This window comes from Lissotriton vulgaris, chromosome 2_1 (genome assembly GCF_964263255.1).
Source record: "Lissotriton vulgaris chromosome 2_1, aLisVul1.2, whole genome shotgun sequence".
Classification (NCBI taxonomy): Eukaryota; Metazoa; Chordata; class Amphibia; order Caudata; family Salamandridae; genus Lissotriton; species Lissotriton vulgaris.
In genome coordinates this window covers 1,722,310,350-1,722,324,765 of record NC_141687.1, presented here as the reverse complement: position 1 = coordinate 1,722,324,765, position 14,416 = coordinate 1,722,310,350, and the positions used below count along the sequence as shown (strand labels likewise).

Below are 14,416 nucleotides of genomic sequence, written 5' to 3'. Positions count from 1 at the left end.
CTCTGGATGCAATCTTCGTGAGGCTCCTTTGTGTTGTACTTTACAGGCTGTAGCCCTAATATTGCTGGCAAAGGTTTGCTCTCTGTCTCATAGCTTGGGTAGGACTTAATCTCCAGATAGATTACTCTCTCCCCAGGTATTGTGGTCCTTATGATAGATCAGCAGGTGTCCAGGATCTCTGTAAGCGCCCAATTACAAAGATGCACCGCTGCGGCAGGATAGCCCCCTCTATTCCTGTATTTCATTTCCATGTCTCCGCTACTCTATTATTTCAGTTCTTCCAGAATCAGGTCTACAATAAATGCACTCCCAAGGCTAAAGCAATGAGATGACTCCACCCACTGTTCCAGAGGAATGAATGACCTAGAAGTCATGACTGGGAGCTATTTTCTGTCCAGGAGGGTTACAGGCAACCAATGTTCCTCTTTAAGTGAGGAGAGGCAACTGCTTCAAAGATATTCAATGCCAGGGATGCATAGCTTTGCATTTTATGAGGAAATAGTGTATCTGGATTGGGGACCCCTGACCGAGCCAGTGCTGGATGTCAACAACATGCTAGAGTTTACTGAAGTGTGGTCCTCGGAAAGATCATGTTACTTTCAATCATCACTGCAGACTTCCTGCTTTTTACAAAATGGCTGCAACTAGGCTTGCTATTGAGGGGATATTGACAGGGCTCTGATGCAGGGGTGTCAGAAGAGGGCGAGGGGTCCACCGTGTGATGCATAAATCTTCTATTTAACAGAAAAGAAGTGTTCCATTCTGGCACTTCAACGAGTTAATAGTGAGGTTTACCAAGAGGCCACACCTGAATATAAATGATATGTTTCAGATATTGGGCCAGAAAGTACGTTACTGTCATAACTGTGAAAATGAACATCGATTGTCCCCACCAAAACCCGTTTTTTTAATAAAGGATTTCAAAGTCCGTACACTGTTAGGTTTTTATTACCTTTATCCAGTAAAATGAACCAAATCTGAGCTGCCACCAATGAAGCATTGCATTGTGAACCTAGAAAGAAGTTGTAAGATGTTAGTGGGGTCAGTAGGCTTTTGTTGTGTGTGAGCTGATGGCTTACAGCACAGAGGCATGTTGTGACACTGGAGAAAACGTTGGCGATGTTCAAGTGTGCATTTAAAAGGAAAGTTACACAGTGTCTGGACAGACTTGGCAGACAACTTCACATAGGCAAATTACATACTCATGTACATGAACTACATGTGAGGAACATTCTAGGTCGTTCTGCAAAGATGGCTGTACTCATAGTATACATCAAACAGCGGCAAACCTATTAGCCAAATCTGGGGCAGATAAATAGTGTTATAACTACAATGGTTCAGGAAAATTATTTACAATTAACAGTTAAAAACTTTACATAAGTGAAAACACAATTAAATCAGAAAACAGATAGACAGAAAATCTTGACGGGGTACCCAACACAAAAAAACCTAGCAATGCACAAACATATTTTTATTGAAAGAACAAATATACAAAAAACAATTACAGAACAATTGGAAAATACATAAAAGGTGCTCACATGTTTACACAACAAAACAGCCATAAAAATACGATTCACAGTGTAAACAAGAAAATAATGGCAGAGAGAAACAAAACTTGAAACAAGTTAAGTCGGGCAGTGTTCTGATGTAATGGTTTCTGAACTGTGAGTGGGTTGGTTTGAAAGTTGTACCAAAATCCACTCTGGCACTATAAATCAGATATGTGCTCATTAGTTTTTGTGGCTGGATTTCTGATTTTGTTCTTATCAGGTCCTTTTGTGATTTCATCTGAGTACGTTTGACTCAGACCACACAAACTACATTGATTGGTTGCTCTATAAAAATATTTTCCTGTCCTGATGATGACCTTATAAATGCTATAGGTCAAAACATAATCAAAGCCTGTCTTTGGCATATATTTATGAGGAAGGATTTGTTGAAATTCTTTGTTCCTGTTATTTGCTGGACTTACCCTGTTTCAAATTTTTTATCCCTCTGCCATTGTTTCTAGTTTACACTGTAAATCGTATTTTATTGATGTTTTATTGTGTAACTATGTGAGCAACTTTTATGTATGTTTCAATTGTTCTGTAATAGTTTTTCTGTATAATTGTTTTTTCAGTAAAAATATGTTTTTGCATTAATACATTTTTTTTGTGTTGGGTACCCCTTCAAGATTTTCTGTCTATCTGCTTTCTGATTTAATTGAACCTGTAGTATGGCAGTAGCTGCATTTTTAAAAGTGTTGTCCTTGCAGCAGATACACATACACGAGCAAGGCTCAGTGCCATCTTACTACTTGGCTGATGTCAAAAACGAGACTACACATGGACAACAAGAATTCGAGATCAGGCAGAAATCAAGTGTATCCCTTTAAAAACAATATGACCTGAATTAGAGATTTGCAGACGGGTACTGCCTCATAAATGTGACATATATCTGCCTGCCTTCTTAGGTACAATGCACTTGTAATAAGGTAGACAGGGTATCTGTCACCTTTGTGACAGAGTACAGAACTATCAAACTCAGCTGGCCCCATAGTGTGCAAGTTCACAATACACACATCACTATTATACACAAACATAACACATGCGTATAGAGTGTACATAGAATTCACACATGCGTACACCCTACCTAATGTTTACATATTTATAGTGCCAATACATTCTCACTCACTGTTAACACAGGTGTTAAAGGAACACACAGTGTGCACAGAAGACAGCAGATTATTAACATATATGCACAGCCATGCACCTAGGTACTTACCCTGTACAGAATCAGCATTGCACTTTAAAGTACAAGTTTACAAAGGTTTGTGCGGACGATTGTATGAGACAGCCACGTTTAGAGCTGTGACTGTGGGCCTTTAATATGTACAGTAGATCACCTCACCTGATTGCATTGCTGTGCATCACACAAATGCCTGGGCAAATGATTTGTTAACTTGAGCTAGTGAGGCCAGAGTCTTATCACATACTGGACATGCAGTGTACCTAGGCTGTGATTTATGAAGGGCTTACGCACCCTTTGCATCACATTTTTGTTTAATCAATGCGCCACACTGCACCCTATTTACAAAGTGACGAATCTAGGGAGATGCGTCACTTTTTAACGCCCTGCGCTTCATTATACCTGCGTGAGGTATAATGTATGCAGGGTGGGTGTTCCCCTGTGAAAAAGGCTAATAGAAGAGGCACAATTAAATCTATGGGATTTCACTGAGCCACTTCTACAACTTAACTGCGTCAAAGCCAGATGCTTTCTTCAAGAGGGTGTTAGGACTGACGCAGGGCCTTTCACATGAGACTCGCCCCATGTGTAATGGCACATTGCTGGAATTGCATCTGTTTTGCAACACTATCCTGCAATGCATCATTACTGCGCCAACAGATACATCAGGATTCCTGACGTATCTGTTTAATGCTTGCAACATTGAGCGCCGTAGTTTAAATACAGCGCATCCATGTTGTCGCAAGGAGGGCGCAATGAAAAGTGTTGCATCACTGTTTTCAACCAGCGATTCAACACTTTTCATAAATGAGGCCCCTAGAGACTTTCTCTTACTGGGCACAGAGTGTGCCTCGGGATTTATCATATAGAGGTTTGGTTCTGTGGTAAGTCAAAATTGGTGCGTCTGCCGAGGATGCCCCAGGCAGCGGTGCTAAACTGCCTACACCTGCAGCATAATGGGAAAGCAGCACCATTGGGCCCCTTAGCCAAACAAAATGATCGGAGTTGCCTGAAGTAGCAATCACCTTGGAAATAGGACATTTTAAGCAGCAGACTGCTTCCTCTTAGTGTCACCATTAGACGTTCCACCCTCAGACATTGGGTGGGAGTGGGGTGGATAAGGGATGTGGATGACATGTAGAAGCAGGTATCTGCTCTCCAGGTGTATATCTAAACTGCAGCTCACCTCTTAACCCCCTCCCTCCTTCTTCCTTCCACGCTGTGATCCAGACACCACTAACTGTTTGGAGCTAATGACGGCCCGCCTGTCAAAATGCGGTAAGGACACACTTCCTTCACAGCCTCTCTCGTCCCTCACTTCTTATCTACCCTCCTGAAACCCCTAAAAACTAGCCTTATCCTATCTCTCCCTTTCACATATTGCCCCTGAACACGTGACTCCTCCTGCTCTCGCTGTGCATCACCACTCGCACGCACATGCACAGGCTGTGCGCCCCTTTGGCTGCTTCTCGTCTCCGTTCCTCTGTCTTCTTAGCTTTATTTTAGAGTATTCTCTTTTCTCTGCTATGCTCTGTTTTCCAGCTCTGGTTTTCTGCTGCTCGCTAAGTCACTTTCCTGTAGCATTTGCCGCACCTTTTGTGTTTTGACCGACCTCTCTCTGGGTTGCTTTTATGTTTTACCGTTGAATGATGAAAGGCAGGAAGATGGTGGCCAAGATGAGAATTTGGGTACACTGCTGCACCACACCTGCCTAAGAGAGGGCTTTCAAAACTTACCAACACTTGGATACCCACTTGAAGATCTTTAATGCTTATTTTATTTGTGGTACATGCAGTTACAAAGATGGCTGGATTGACCAGATCTGCACCGAAACGTTGAAATCTAGCCTTCCTTGATAGAAAAATCACCAACAAAGTATTTGTTTTTTTCTGTGGTTCTCAAAAGAACATCTTTTACAGCTCCAATAGAGTGACCAAGTACAAACACAGATTACAAATGTACCAATATACATGCATAGTATCTGCATGGCTCCCCATCCACTGCCTGAGGAAGAAACTCTGGCTTAAGAAACTCCACCATTATTACGATTGATACCATGCAGATGAAACAACCCCCTCAGTAATTCTGCAACTACGTGTTCGAGGCATATGAGCAGCAGATCTCACACTTAGCAGTTGATCGCCATCTGGTGTTGGGCTTGGATGATTGCATGTTGTTGTCGTCTTGGAAAAAGTCTTTGTAGTCACGAGATAGGTGATTCCTCCCTTGGATGATAGTGCGCATGGGCACCGACTCCATCCTTAGATTGTTGTTCGCCACAATGGGAAATGTTGGAGTTAGTAGAAAGAAAGAAGGCAACAACATGCAATCATCCGAGCCCAACACCAGATGGCGATCTAATGCTTAGTGTGAGAATCTGCAGCTCTACATGCCAAAAGCAGATGCAAACTGGTAAGTAGCATTTTCCTTTTTAGTCAGAAGTTAAATAATATATCCTTGGTGCTAGGAATTTCGAAGATCAGTTCAAAAGGTATTTAGGAATAAATAAAAAATGAATTAATGGAATAGAAAATCATAACTTGTATTTTTCTAGCATTAGATTTTTCTTAGAGTCACGTTTCTCATAGTCCAGCTCGGAATCCTCATAAGAAATGTTAAAATAGTAGTAACAGAATTGACCAATTAAAATATTTTCAATTTAAAGCTGTACAGCTTTTTGTGGGACTCGGCAGAGAACCAATGTGGTGGGAAAGCTGCAAACTCCATTCTCCTAGGTGACACCCATAGCCTATATTTTTCAACACATATCAATTGAGAGGGGAAATCTTCAGAGGGTCTCAAATGCCTCTCTCCACACCTGCCTATAGGCGTTGGACCCACAGGAATGTTTTTCTTCAGCAATCTCATTTTCTGTCCCCACAATGTCTGAAATAGTACTAGTACTAAGACACATCTTGAGAGAGTGAAAAAGATTTTGCATCTAGGCAAGAGCAAAATGTTGGAGTCCTTTATAGATCATAATTTCTTACATGTGGCCGACCTCAAGCCACATGAGATCCAAGCAGCTGTAAGACGTGCTCATGGAACCTCCACTTAAAGTGGTTCACAGGGTGTGTCTATAAGTAATTGCAACAGAAGATCCCCTTCCCATTGGCAATACAATTGGAGAGAAGAATCTGTGCGACATTAGATTTTGTTATCAAAGATCCATATCTGAATATTCTCAAAGAAAAGTTTGCTCTTAAAATATTCCCACGCACATGTTTTTTTATCGACGCCTATCACCGGACATTATCACAGAGATAACGTGCTATTAGCACCGTTTATCTCTAAAGCGATAAAATATCCAGCGATAGCGGCACAATGCGTGAATATCCAGCGATATTCAGGCATCATCGCTAATGGGTACTTAACCTGAATATCCACCTCCCATTGGATATACAGGTTAAGTCATGGTCTGAGAAGGTGTTTGGTTCTGGACATATTCGCACTTAGCACAATTTTTTAATCGCTTTGCCTGCCTTGCTAATAGCCGATAGCTGTGCTAGCGACTGCTTTCAGTCGCTAACAGGTTGGGTACGCCAACTTTGCATGTCATTAGTGATAAATATCACTGACATGCAAAGCGGGTCCCAAACCTGTAGCTATTGCCTATAAGCTGTCACTAACTGCTGTTAGTGACAGCTTGCTAATAGGGCGATAAAAATATCACCGCTTTAGCAGGCAAAAGTATCGCTAAAGTGGCGATATCACCCTTGCTAATATGCCCCATAGTTCTTACCTGGCTGGCCATCTCTTTGCGGATGCAGGCTTTTCCATGATAACCTTTCAGAAGGCTACTTAGCATTGTTCCTTTTCAGCATCCATGCATGTCCTAACCTAAACGTGCGAGCTCCTTTATATTTGTTCATGAATGTGGCGGTCGATGGAGTATTTCAGAACATACTTAGGTGTCTCACTAATTATTGATTTTGCAAAGTTCGTATTACACTTAATAGCTACACCTTGTAGTAAAACTCTCTTGAATACATAAAATGCACTGAAAGCAGCTTAGCTTACCCGATCTATAAACCCTTCTTCGGATTCATTCATTCAAATAGTTCCTGTCCACAGATTCCTTGCTATGACACCATTTTGGGCTCACCCACCCACCTCCGGCGCTCAATTTCTAGCCCAGACGTAAGCCCAGATGAACACTTTCAGTGGAAGTCCTGCTGGTTAAATATTACTTAAAAAATAAGCTGTCCAAAGAGGACCTGGTAAGCAATTTTTCCTGGTGAAACACAGAAAATATACAGAAGCGGTGGGCTGAATGCAGGAACGCTCTTTCAAGTGCTCATTATACAGACAAGAGCAGGGAACAGGGCTGAAATGCTTAATTGGTGCAGGCTCTGAAGTGCCCATTTGATGAGATGCAGGAAACACTCACTATGGGGTATATTTTCAACAAATAGCGATATTTATTGCTAAGAAGGGTTAGCGGCAATTTTTCATTGCGGCGCATCACAGGTTTTTATCGCTGGGATAACGTGCTATTAGCAACGTTTATCTCAAAAGCGATAAAATTCCCGGCGATAGCGGCAAAATCCGTGAATATTGCTGAGAATACAGCGATATTCACGCATGATCGCTAACAGGGTCTTAGCCATTATATCCCCCTCCCATTGGATATATTGGCTAAGAACTGGTCTGAGCTGGTGTTCGTTTTAGGAGATATTCACGCTTAGCGCGAATATTTCCATCGCTACTCCTGCAATAGCGATGTTAGCGACTGCTTTCAGTCGCTAACAGGTTGGGTACGTCCACTTTGCATGTCATTAGCGATAAATATCGCTGACATGCAAAGCGTGCCCCAAACCGCTCGCTATCGCCTACAAGCTGTCGCTAACTGCTGTTAGCGACGGCTTGCTAATAGGGCGATAGTATTATCGCTGCTTAGCGGCCAAAAACGGCTGCTAAAGCGGCGAAAATTGCTTATCACCGCTATTTGTTGCTAATATGCCCATATGACTCTTTTTAAAGGCGTTATTCGGGAATGGAATTTGGTTTCAAGAACCTAATCTAAATTACTTTCCATGTCCGTTGAAGAATTTCAGATATCTGTAAAGCCAATAAATCCAGATTTTAAAGGCAAAAGCAATGTGATGGAATATGCAGATCTTTAAAAAAAAAACTCGCACAAGTGTGAGAACCCCTCAATGCAACAACAGTTTTCCAAATGGCCTGTTATTTACCCTTTTTACTTGACACCGCTCCAGGAATAGTCCGAGCACTACTCGCTGGTCAAAATGAAGGCAACTGCACGCAGGTGTATTAAAAGAGGCATCCAGAAAAGCAAAGCTTCTTGAGGTCCAGCCCAGGGATGTTTCTTTCTGCATCACTTATCCATAAGGAGCGTAAATATGGAGCACTCCTGGTGAACTCCTCCTACTGAGGCCTACAGCACTATCAGGGATGCTACTCTGGTGCATGCCACTGCTGCACATGCCACAACTCACACTACCATTCCATCGTCTGAGGGAAGTACAAAGGAAAGTAGTTGAAGTAAGATTCAGGTAAGCATAGGGCGCTTAGCATTGGACATAGTTTGGGTTTTTAAGGCGCATGCTTTAGCATTAACGTTCAGTAAGGTTTAGGTTTGGAATGCTTCAAAGAGTTACGATTTAAGTTAGGTTTTGTGTTAGGATCACATTCATGATTCGGGTGTATGGTTGGAGCTGTTGGAGCTGTATAGATGATGTAGTAGCTAATTACATTGCATCCTTACCTTGTAGGAGGAGTGGCTTTGAAACACAGGTATGCCAATGCAGAGGTGTTTGATGTTGAAATATACAGCTCAATTCTAATCTTGCCACATAAAAAACGTATGGGATTTTTTTTATTTCTTTACCGATGGAAGGATGAATAAATCATGCTAAGAGCTTTACGATCCTAAATGTATTGATCCACCTATGATTTTTTAAATAAAACTAGTAGCTTTCTAAAAACCTGACAATCCTCTCTTAAATGACATAGTCCACAAACCGATTAGTAATCCTTGAGTCTCTCCTTGGTACTGGTGTCAACCATCTCAGTTGAGATTAGAATAGTGTAGTCCTGTGTCTCAAACAATATTATTTCCTCTAAATGTCTCCCTGGTACCAAAGGAGTATGTAGAGCTCTGTTTCTATATATGTCAAACACAGTCTTCCAGCCACATACACAAACAATTCTAATTGTGCTGAGATTTTCTTTGTAAACCACACGTTTCCAAAAATGTACCACCACTGCAAAGGAGCATATCCATGACCAAATGAATTTTCCAATTTTTAAGAAAATCCTACTTTGACTTCAGTGCAGCCCTTCACCTGCTCACTTCCACAAATCAGGGTACTAGCAGCCAGAATTGTCATGACCTTAACCTTCTGGAAGAAAATCACAAAGAATGTTTAAGATAGTTAACATACTCCTGCATTACTTACAGACTTGCGGACTCTGAGACCACTTTCAGGAAAAGCTTAAAAACCTATCTGTTTTCCCTCTAATTCCCTCTATTGGCACTGACTCTCTCTCCATAGCGCGGGGACACGCCGTGATGGCGTCACCATGCGCTTTACAAAAACAAAAAAAAAATTACATTAAAATAGTTATTAGTTCTGCAGCCATGTCCTAATATATTTCAATCCTACTAACGAAACCACAAACAAAGATCATCAGATGCAGAATGCAAAAGAAAATCGATGAAAACACTGCAGTTTGGTATCAGACATATTGCTAAGGAAACCTTCACCTGCTTACACCTCATAAACACTAATGTGAGGGTCTGATTCGCAAAGCACATTTCCATGAATGAAATATGTCTTACTCCTAGGAATTGAGGAGTAAGTCTCACTTAAGTCGAGGTAAGGCATAGCTACTCACAGAACGTGCATTTGCAAAGCCAATAGGTTGCACCGTTTTGACCAAATGGCTTTCACCATGTTTTTCAGTGATGTTTTGGAGCATTAGCAAAAAGCTAACTTGCTACTACTGTGCAGCATCGATCAAAATTGTCTTTTTAAAGTGTAAAGCGGCTCCAACAACTAGCAGTCATGTTATAAAGTAGGCAAGCACATGGATGATGTTGTATGTAATGTACATGCATTTGTCAGGCATGCACACACCTATTGAATGACATAGGTACCATTTGCTGTTGCTGTTTTGTTTACAGATCTAAGATGTCGAATACCACAAAGCATTCAATTTTACTTGTACATAACAGCATTTTGACACAAGGAACAGGCCGGCAGCAAATGCCAGCTGTTGACCACACCAAAAACAATTAAAATTAAAAACATTTACGAAAAGTGTAAAGAATCATGGGGTGCGGGCGCAATGGAGGAGTCAGGGGGGAGCAGCAGAAAGTGGGATGGGGTGAGGTAGCAACAAAGGTGCTGAAAAATTCTAAAACAATAAAAGTCAGATAAGGGAAAGGGAGGCAATGGACAAGCCTAGGAGAAGGGAGGGCGCAAGATGAAGCATGCACATGGGGCGGATGTTTACATTGGTAAGCATCACAAATGCATGGAAAAAGGTAAAAGTAGTTCCCTAAATTTGAGTGGAGGAAGGTTACAAGTCAGAGAATCAAAAGGATGGTTAAGAGGATCTGCTCCAGGGGAGGAACAAGAAGAGGAAGGCAAGCTGTTGAATGAGGATGAGAGTGACAATAAAGTCATTACCTCCTCGTTAGTCTTCCTCGCCACATGACTTACATAGTGAGCTTCAGCTCCACGACAGAACCCTCCAAAGCAAAAAAGCCTCCCACCCCCTCCCAACATGGCCGACCAGTCACCCCTGACCTCTATAAGAGGCGGGCCGGCCCAACCAACAGCCTGTTTTTTTAGTTCTGCGCGATTCTCTCCAGAGGCGCTGTACAGGTAAGTTGGACCTGCTCTAGCTGGTCCATGGGTTTTAGGTTGGAGGTCCTGCCTTAGCGGACCCTGGGACCTGGGACTTCATTCCCCCTCCCCCTCTTCCTTTCCCCAGTCCTCTGGGGCCGGTTAGGTGCTGCTTTAGCGTGCCAGGGGTCTAGGAGGGGGGGGGGGGCGGCCGGGGATGTTGGGTGTTCACCCCTTTCCTGCTCCCGGTCGTTTTTTATGGTCCTCGCCCGCTTTCCGGGCTCTGTGGACCGGCGCTGGCTCCTGGAGTTTTGTTGGGGAGCTCCGGTCACTTGTAATGGCGGCCGCCGTTTTTTTCGGAAGCGGTGGGCCGCGGGACCGGCTGTTGTTATGCTATGTGCCGCTTCATGCCTGCGCGTCCCTGGGTTCGAGACTGCATCAGGCGTCCTGGTGTTTGGTAGAATCCCCGTGGCCGCTGCCCCGCTCGGGGCTTGTGAGCGTTTCTTGGCAGCCTCGCGCCTATGCGTGCCGGGTGAAGGGGGGCTTGCACGCTTACCTTTCGCCGGCTGTCCGGGTTGTACGGCGCTGGACGCTGCCGCCGGTCAGGGGTTTTTCATGCCTGCGGCCCGCGGCTCTGTGCCGCGCTGTGATTGGCCCGTGGCGCGATCCGCCTTTTGGGGGCGGGGTTTCGCTCCAGGTGCGGCGTGTGGGGTTTAATGCTTTCAGCTGTGTCTTCGGACGCCGTCCCTTCTGGCTAAATTATGCTTCCTGCGCCTGGGTGCCCTTGAGTTTCTCCGCTTTCTTCGGCTGGTGGTGTTTGCTCTCGCATTATGGATCAGGATTCTGTCACAGCGGGTTCGGTGGCTGACTCCTTGTCTGCCTTGCCTTTTTCTGCGCAGTCCCTGCAATTGATGATACAGTCTGCGGTGGCTGATGCCCTTGCGCTGCGTGATGCCAAGGACCCTTCCTCGCCGAAGCGTCCTCGCAGGGACCCCACTCCTGTCTCGGATGCGGAGGGGGAGGAGGATGATCTCCATGGCCGTTACATCCATGGTCAGGAGCTTCGGGAAGTTCTTTCCCACATCAAGGATAACTTGGCCTTCCCTCCGCCTGCGGCGGAGGATGTTTCTGAGGGTTCCTTTGTCCAGTATCAGCGCAAGGCTCCGGACTCCCTTCCTCTTCATGGGTCCATCAAAAAGGTCATCGAGGGGGAGTGGTTGGATGTTGATAAGCAGTCCTTTCCGCGATATCTGTCGAAGCGTTACGCTGTTGAAGAGTTCACTCGAGACTTCCCTCCGGCAGTGAAGGTGGACTCTGTGGTGGGTCTGTCTTCCCAGGGTTCCATCCTTTCGGAGGACGCCTCCCCCTCTGACCCTGTGGACAAGCGCGTGGAGGCTGCTGCTAAGCGTTCTTATGCTGTGGCTAATTTCACCATCAGGGCCTCGGCCTATTTGTCTTGCACGGTGCAGTCTTTGTTGAAGGACTTCCAGTCCCTGGGTGAACTCCTAGATCAGGGGGCTGATGTTGTCCCGACGCTTGCCTTAATGGAACAGCAGACGCGCCTCCTGTCGGACATCTCCTTTGACACTCTGGGTGCGGCGGCAGCCGCTGGGGGTGCGGCGATACAGGCCCAGCGTCAGATCTGGCTACCGCATTGGAAGTCGGAGGCGGCCCAGAAGGCTCTGCTCATGAAGATACCGTTTTCTGGGGCTAAGCTGTTTGGCCCTCCTCTGGAGGTTATGATTAAGAAATCGGCTGAGGACCGCAAGTTGCTGGCTCCCATCAAATCGTCTGGGGCCCGCTTCCCGGGTTGCGGCCGGATTTTCTCCTTGTCTTCCAGGGGTAAGGGCGGCGCGCCCTTTCGTGGGAGGGGTCGCGGCCGGGGCGCCCCTTACTTCAACAAATCCCGGTCTCAGCCTGCTGCTGCCGCTCCCTCTGCCGCCCCAAAATCCTGACTTTCGGCCGTCTCCCTCCGGGGTGTTCCCTGTGGGGGGACGTCTCCGCCACTTCGTCCCGGCCTGGGAGGAGTCTGTCACGGATCTTTGGGCTCTTCGGATTGTGAAGGAAGGATTCTCCATCGCCTTCTCATCCCCTCCTCCGGATTTTTTCCTCGCTACGCCCCTGCCTTCCTCCCTGGTCAAGAGACGGGCCTTGCTGGCCGGAGTTCAGGACTTGCTTGCCAAGCGGGCCATCCGCCCGGTCCCTCCCTCTCAGAGGGGTTCAGGCATCTACTCCATCCTTTTTCTGGTGAGAAAGGTGTCTGGGGATTTCCGACCTGTGTTGGATTTGAAATGGTTGAATTCTTATATTCCACATACTAAATTCAAGATGATCTCTCTGCAGGAAATTCTGCCTCTTCTGGTACAGGGTGAGGTGGTGGCTTCTCTGGATCTCCTCGACGCCTACCTTTATGTCCCGGTCCATCCGGTTTCTCAGTTCTTCCTCAGGTTCTGCGTTGGAGGTTCCCACTATCAGTTCCAGGTACTTCCGTTTGGCTTGTCATCTGCCCCGAGGGTATTTACTAAGATCCTGGCTCCCCTGGTGGGTATTCTTCACCAGGAGGGGATCAGGGTTTTTCCGTACCTGGACGATTGGTTAATCTCTGCCTCTTCTTTTTCCAAGGGGATGCTGCACGTCGGACGGGTCTGCGAGGTCCTCTCCTCCCACGGCTTCCTGATCGACGAGCGGAAGTCACATCTGTCACCCACTCAGGACTTGGCCTTCATTGGGGGTCATCTGGACATGGTGCTGGGGAAGGTGTTCTTGCCTCTGGGTCGCCGGGACACTTTGTGGCGGGATCTGGGGTCCCTTCTGGCTCGGGGTTCTGCCCTGGTTCGCCTCTGGCTACAAGTTCGGGGCCTGATGTCGGCGACCATAAATGTGCTCCCCTGGGCTCGCCTCCACCTTTATCCCTTGGTCAACCATCTGCTATCCTTCTGGGATCCCCACTCGGAGGATTACAAGTTCCTGGTCCCGGTCTCCCCTCAGCTTCGTTCGGAGTTGGGTTGGTGGTTGGTGGAGTCTCACCTCTCCGAGGGTCTTCCCTTCTTGGTATCCCCGTCCAGGGTGGTCACGACCGATGCCAGTCTCCTCGGCTGGGGGGCGACCTTGGGCGCGGGGTCGGTTCAGGGTCGTTGGGATCTCCTACAGTCACGCTGCTCCTCGAACTATCGGGAATTGAAGGCAGTCCTCTTGGCCTGCTGTCATTTTGCTCCTTCTCTATGGGGTCACCATGTCTTGGTCAGGACAGACAACCAGGTTGTGAGGAGCTATGTCAACCATCAGGGGGGGGTGCAGGGTTCGCTCCCTTTGGTTGCTGACTCAGGAGTTGTTGTCTTGGGCGGAGTCGTCGGTCCTGTCTCTTCGGGCTGTCTATCTCCCGGGGTCCGACAATGTGGAGGCGGATCGTCTGAGTCGGATCTTTCCGTCGTTGCCTTGTCTCTCCCTGACTCCGGTGATGTTTCACCGCCTGGTGTCTCGCTTCGGTCTGCCGCTGGTGGATCTGTTGGCGGACAGGGAGTCGGCCCTCCTACCCAAGTTCTGCTCTCTCCTCCCGGTTCCGGGGGTGTGGCGTGTGGATGCTCTGTCATTCACTTGGCCCTCCGGTCTTCTGTACGCATTTCCCCCGTTCCCCCTGATCCCTCGGGTCCTCTGCAAGGTTCGCTTGGACAGGGCCAGGGTGCTTCTGGTGGTTCCCGGCTGGGTTTGCCGCCCCTGGTACCCTCTCCTTTGCAAGCTGGCGGTTCAGGCCTACTGGCCGATCCCGGATCTTCCTTTTCCTTTGAAGGGCCCCCCGCTCCCGGAGTCGGTGTTGCGCCGGCTCAATCTGCAGGCCTGGCTCTTGAGCGGGTGACGTTGCTGGCTCGGGG

The 14,416-nt window shown here is 46.6% G+C and overlaps 1 protein-coding gene across 1 annotated transcript in view; it reads left to right on the top strand.

The window, feature by feature from the left end:
• BRSK2 (BR serine/threonine kinase 2) overlaps positions 1-14,416 on the top strand; it is a 683,888-nt gene that overhangs the window by 650,938 nt on the left and 18,534 nt on the right. Inside the window, exon 21 of the mRNA XM_086957728.1 lies at positions 3,961-4,008. Coding sequence (XP_086813854.1) covers positions 3,961-4,008 — 48 coding nt within the window. The remainder of the gene's footprint in view (positions 1-3,960; positions 4,009-14,416) is intronic.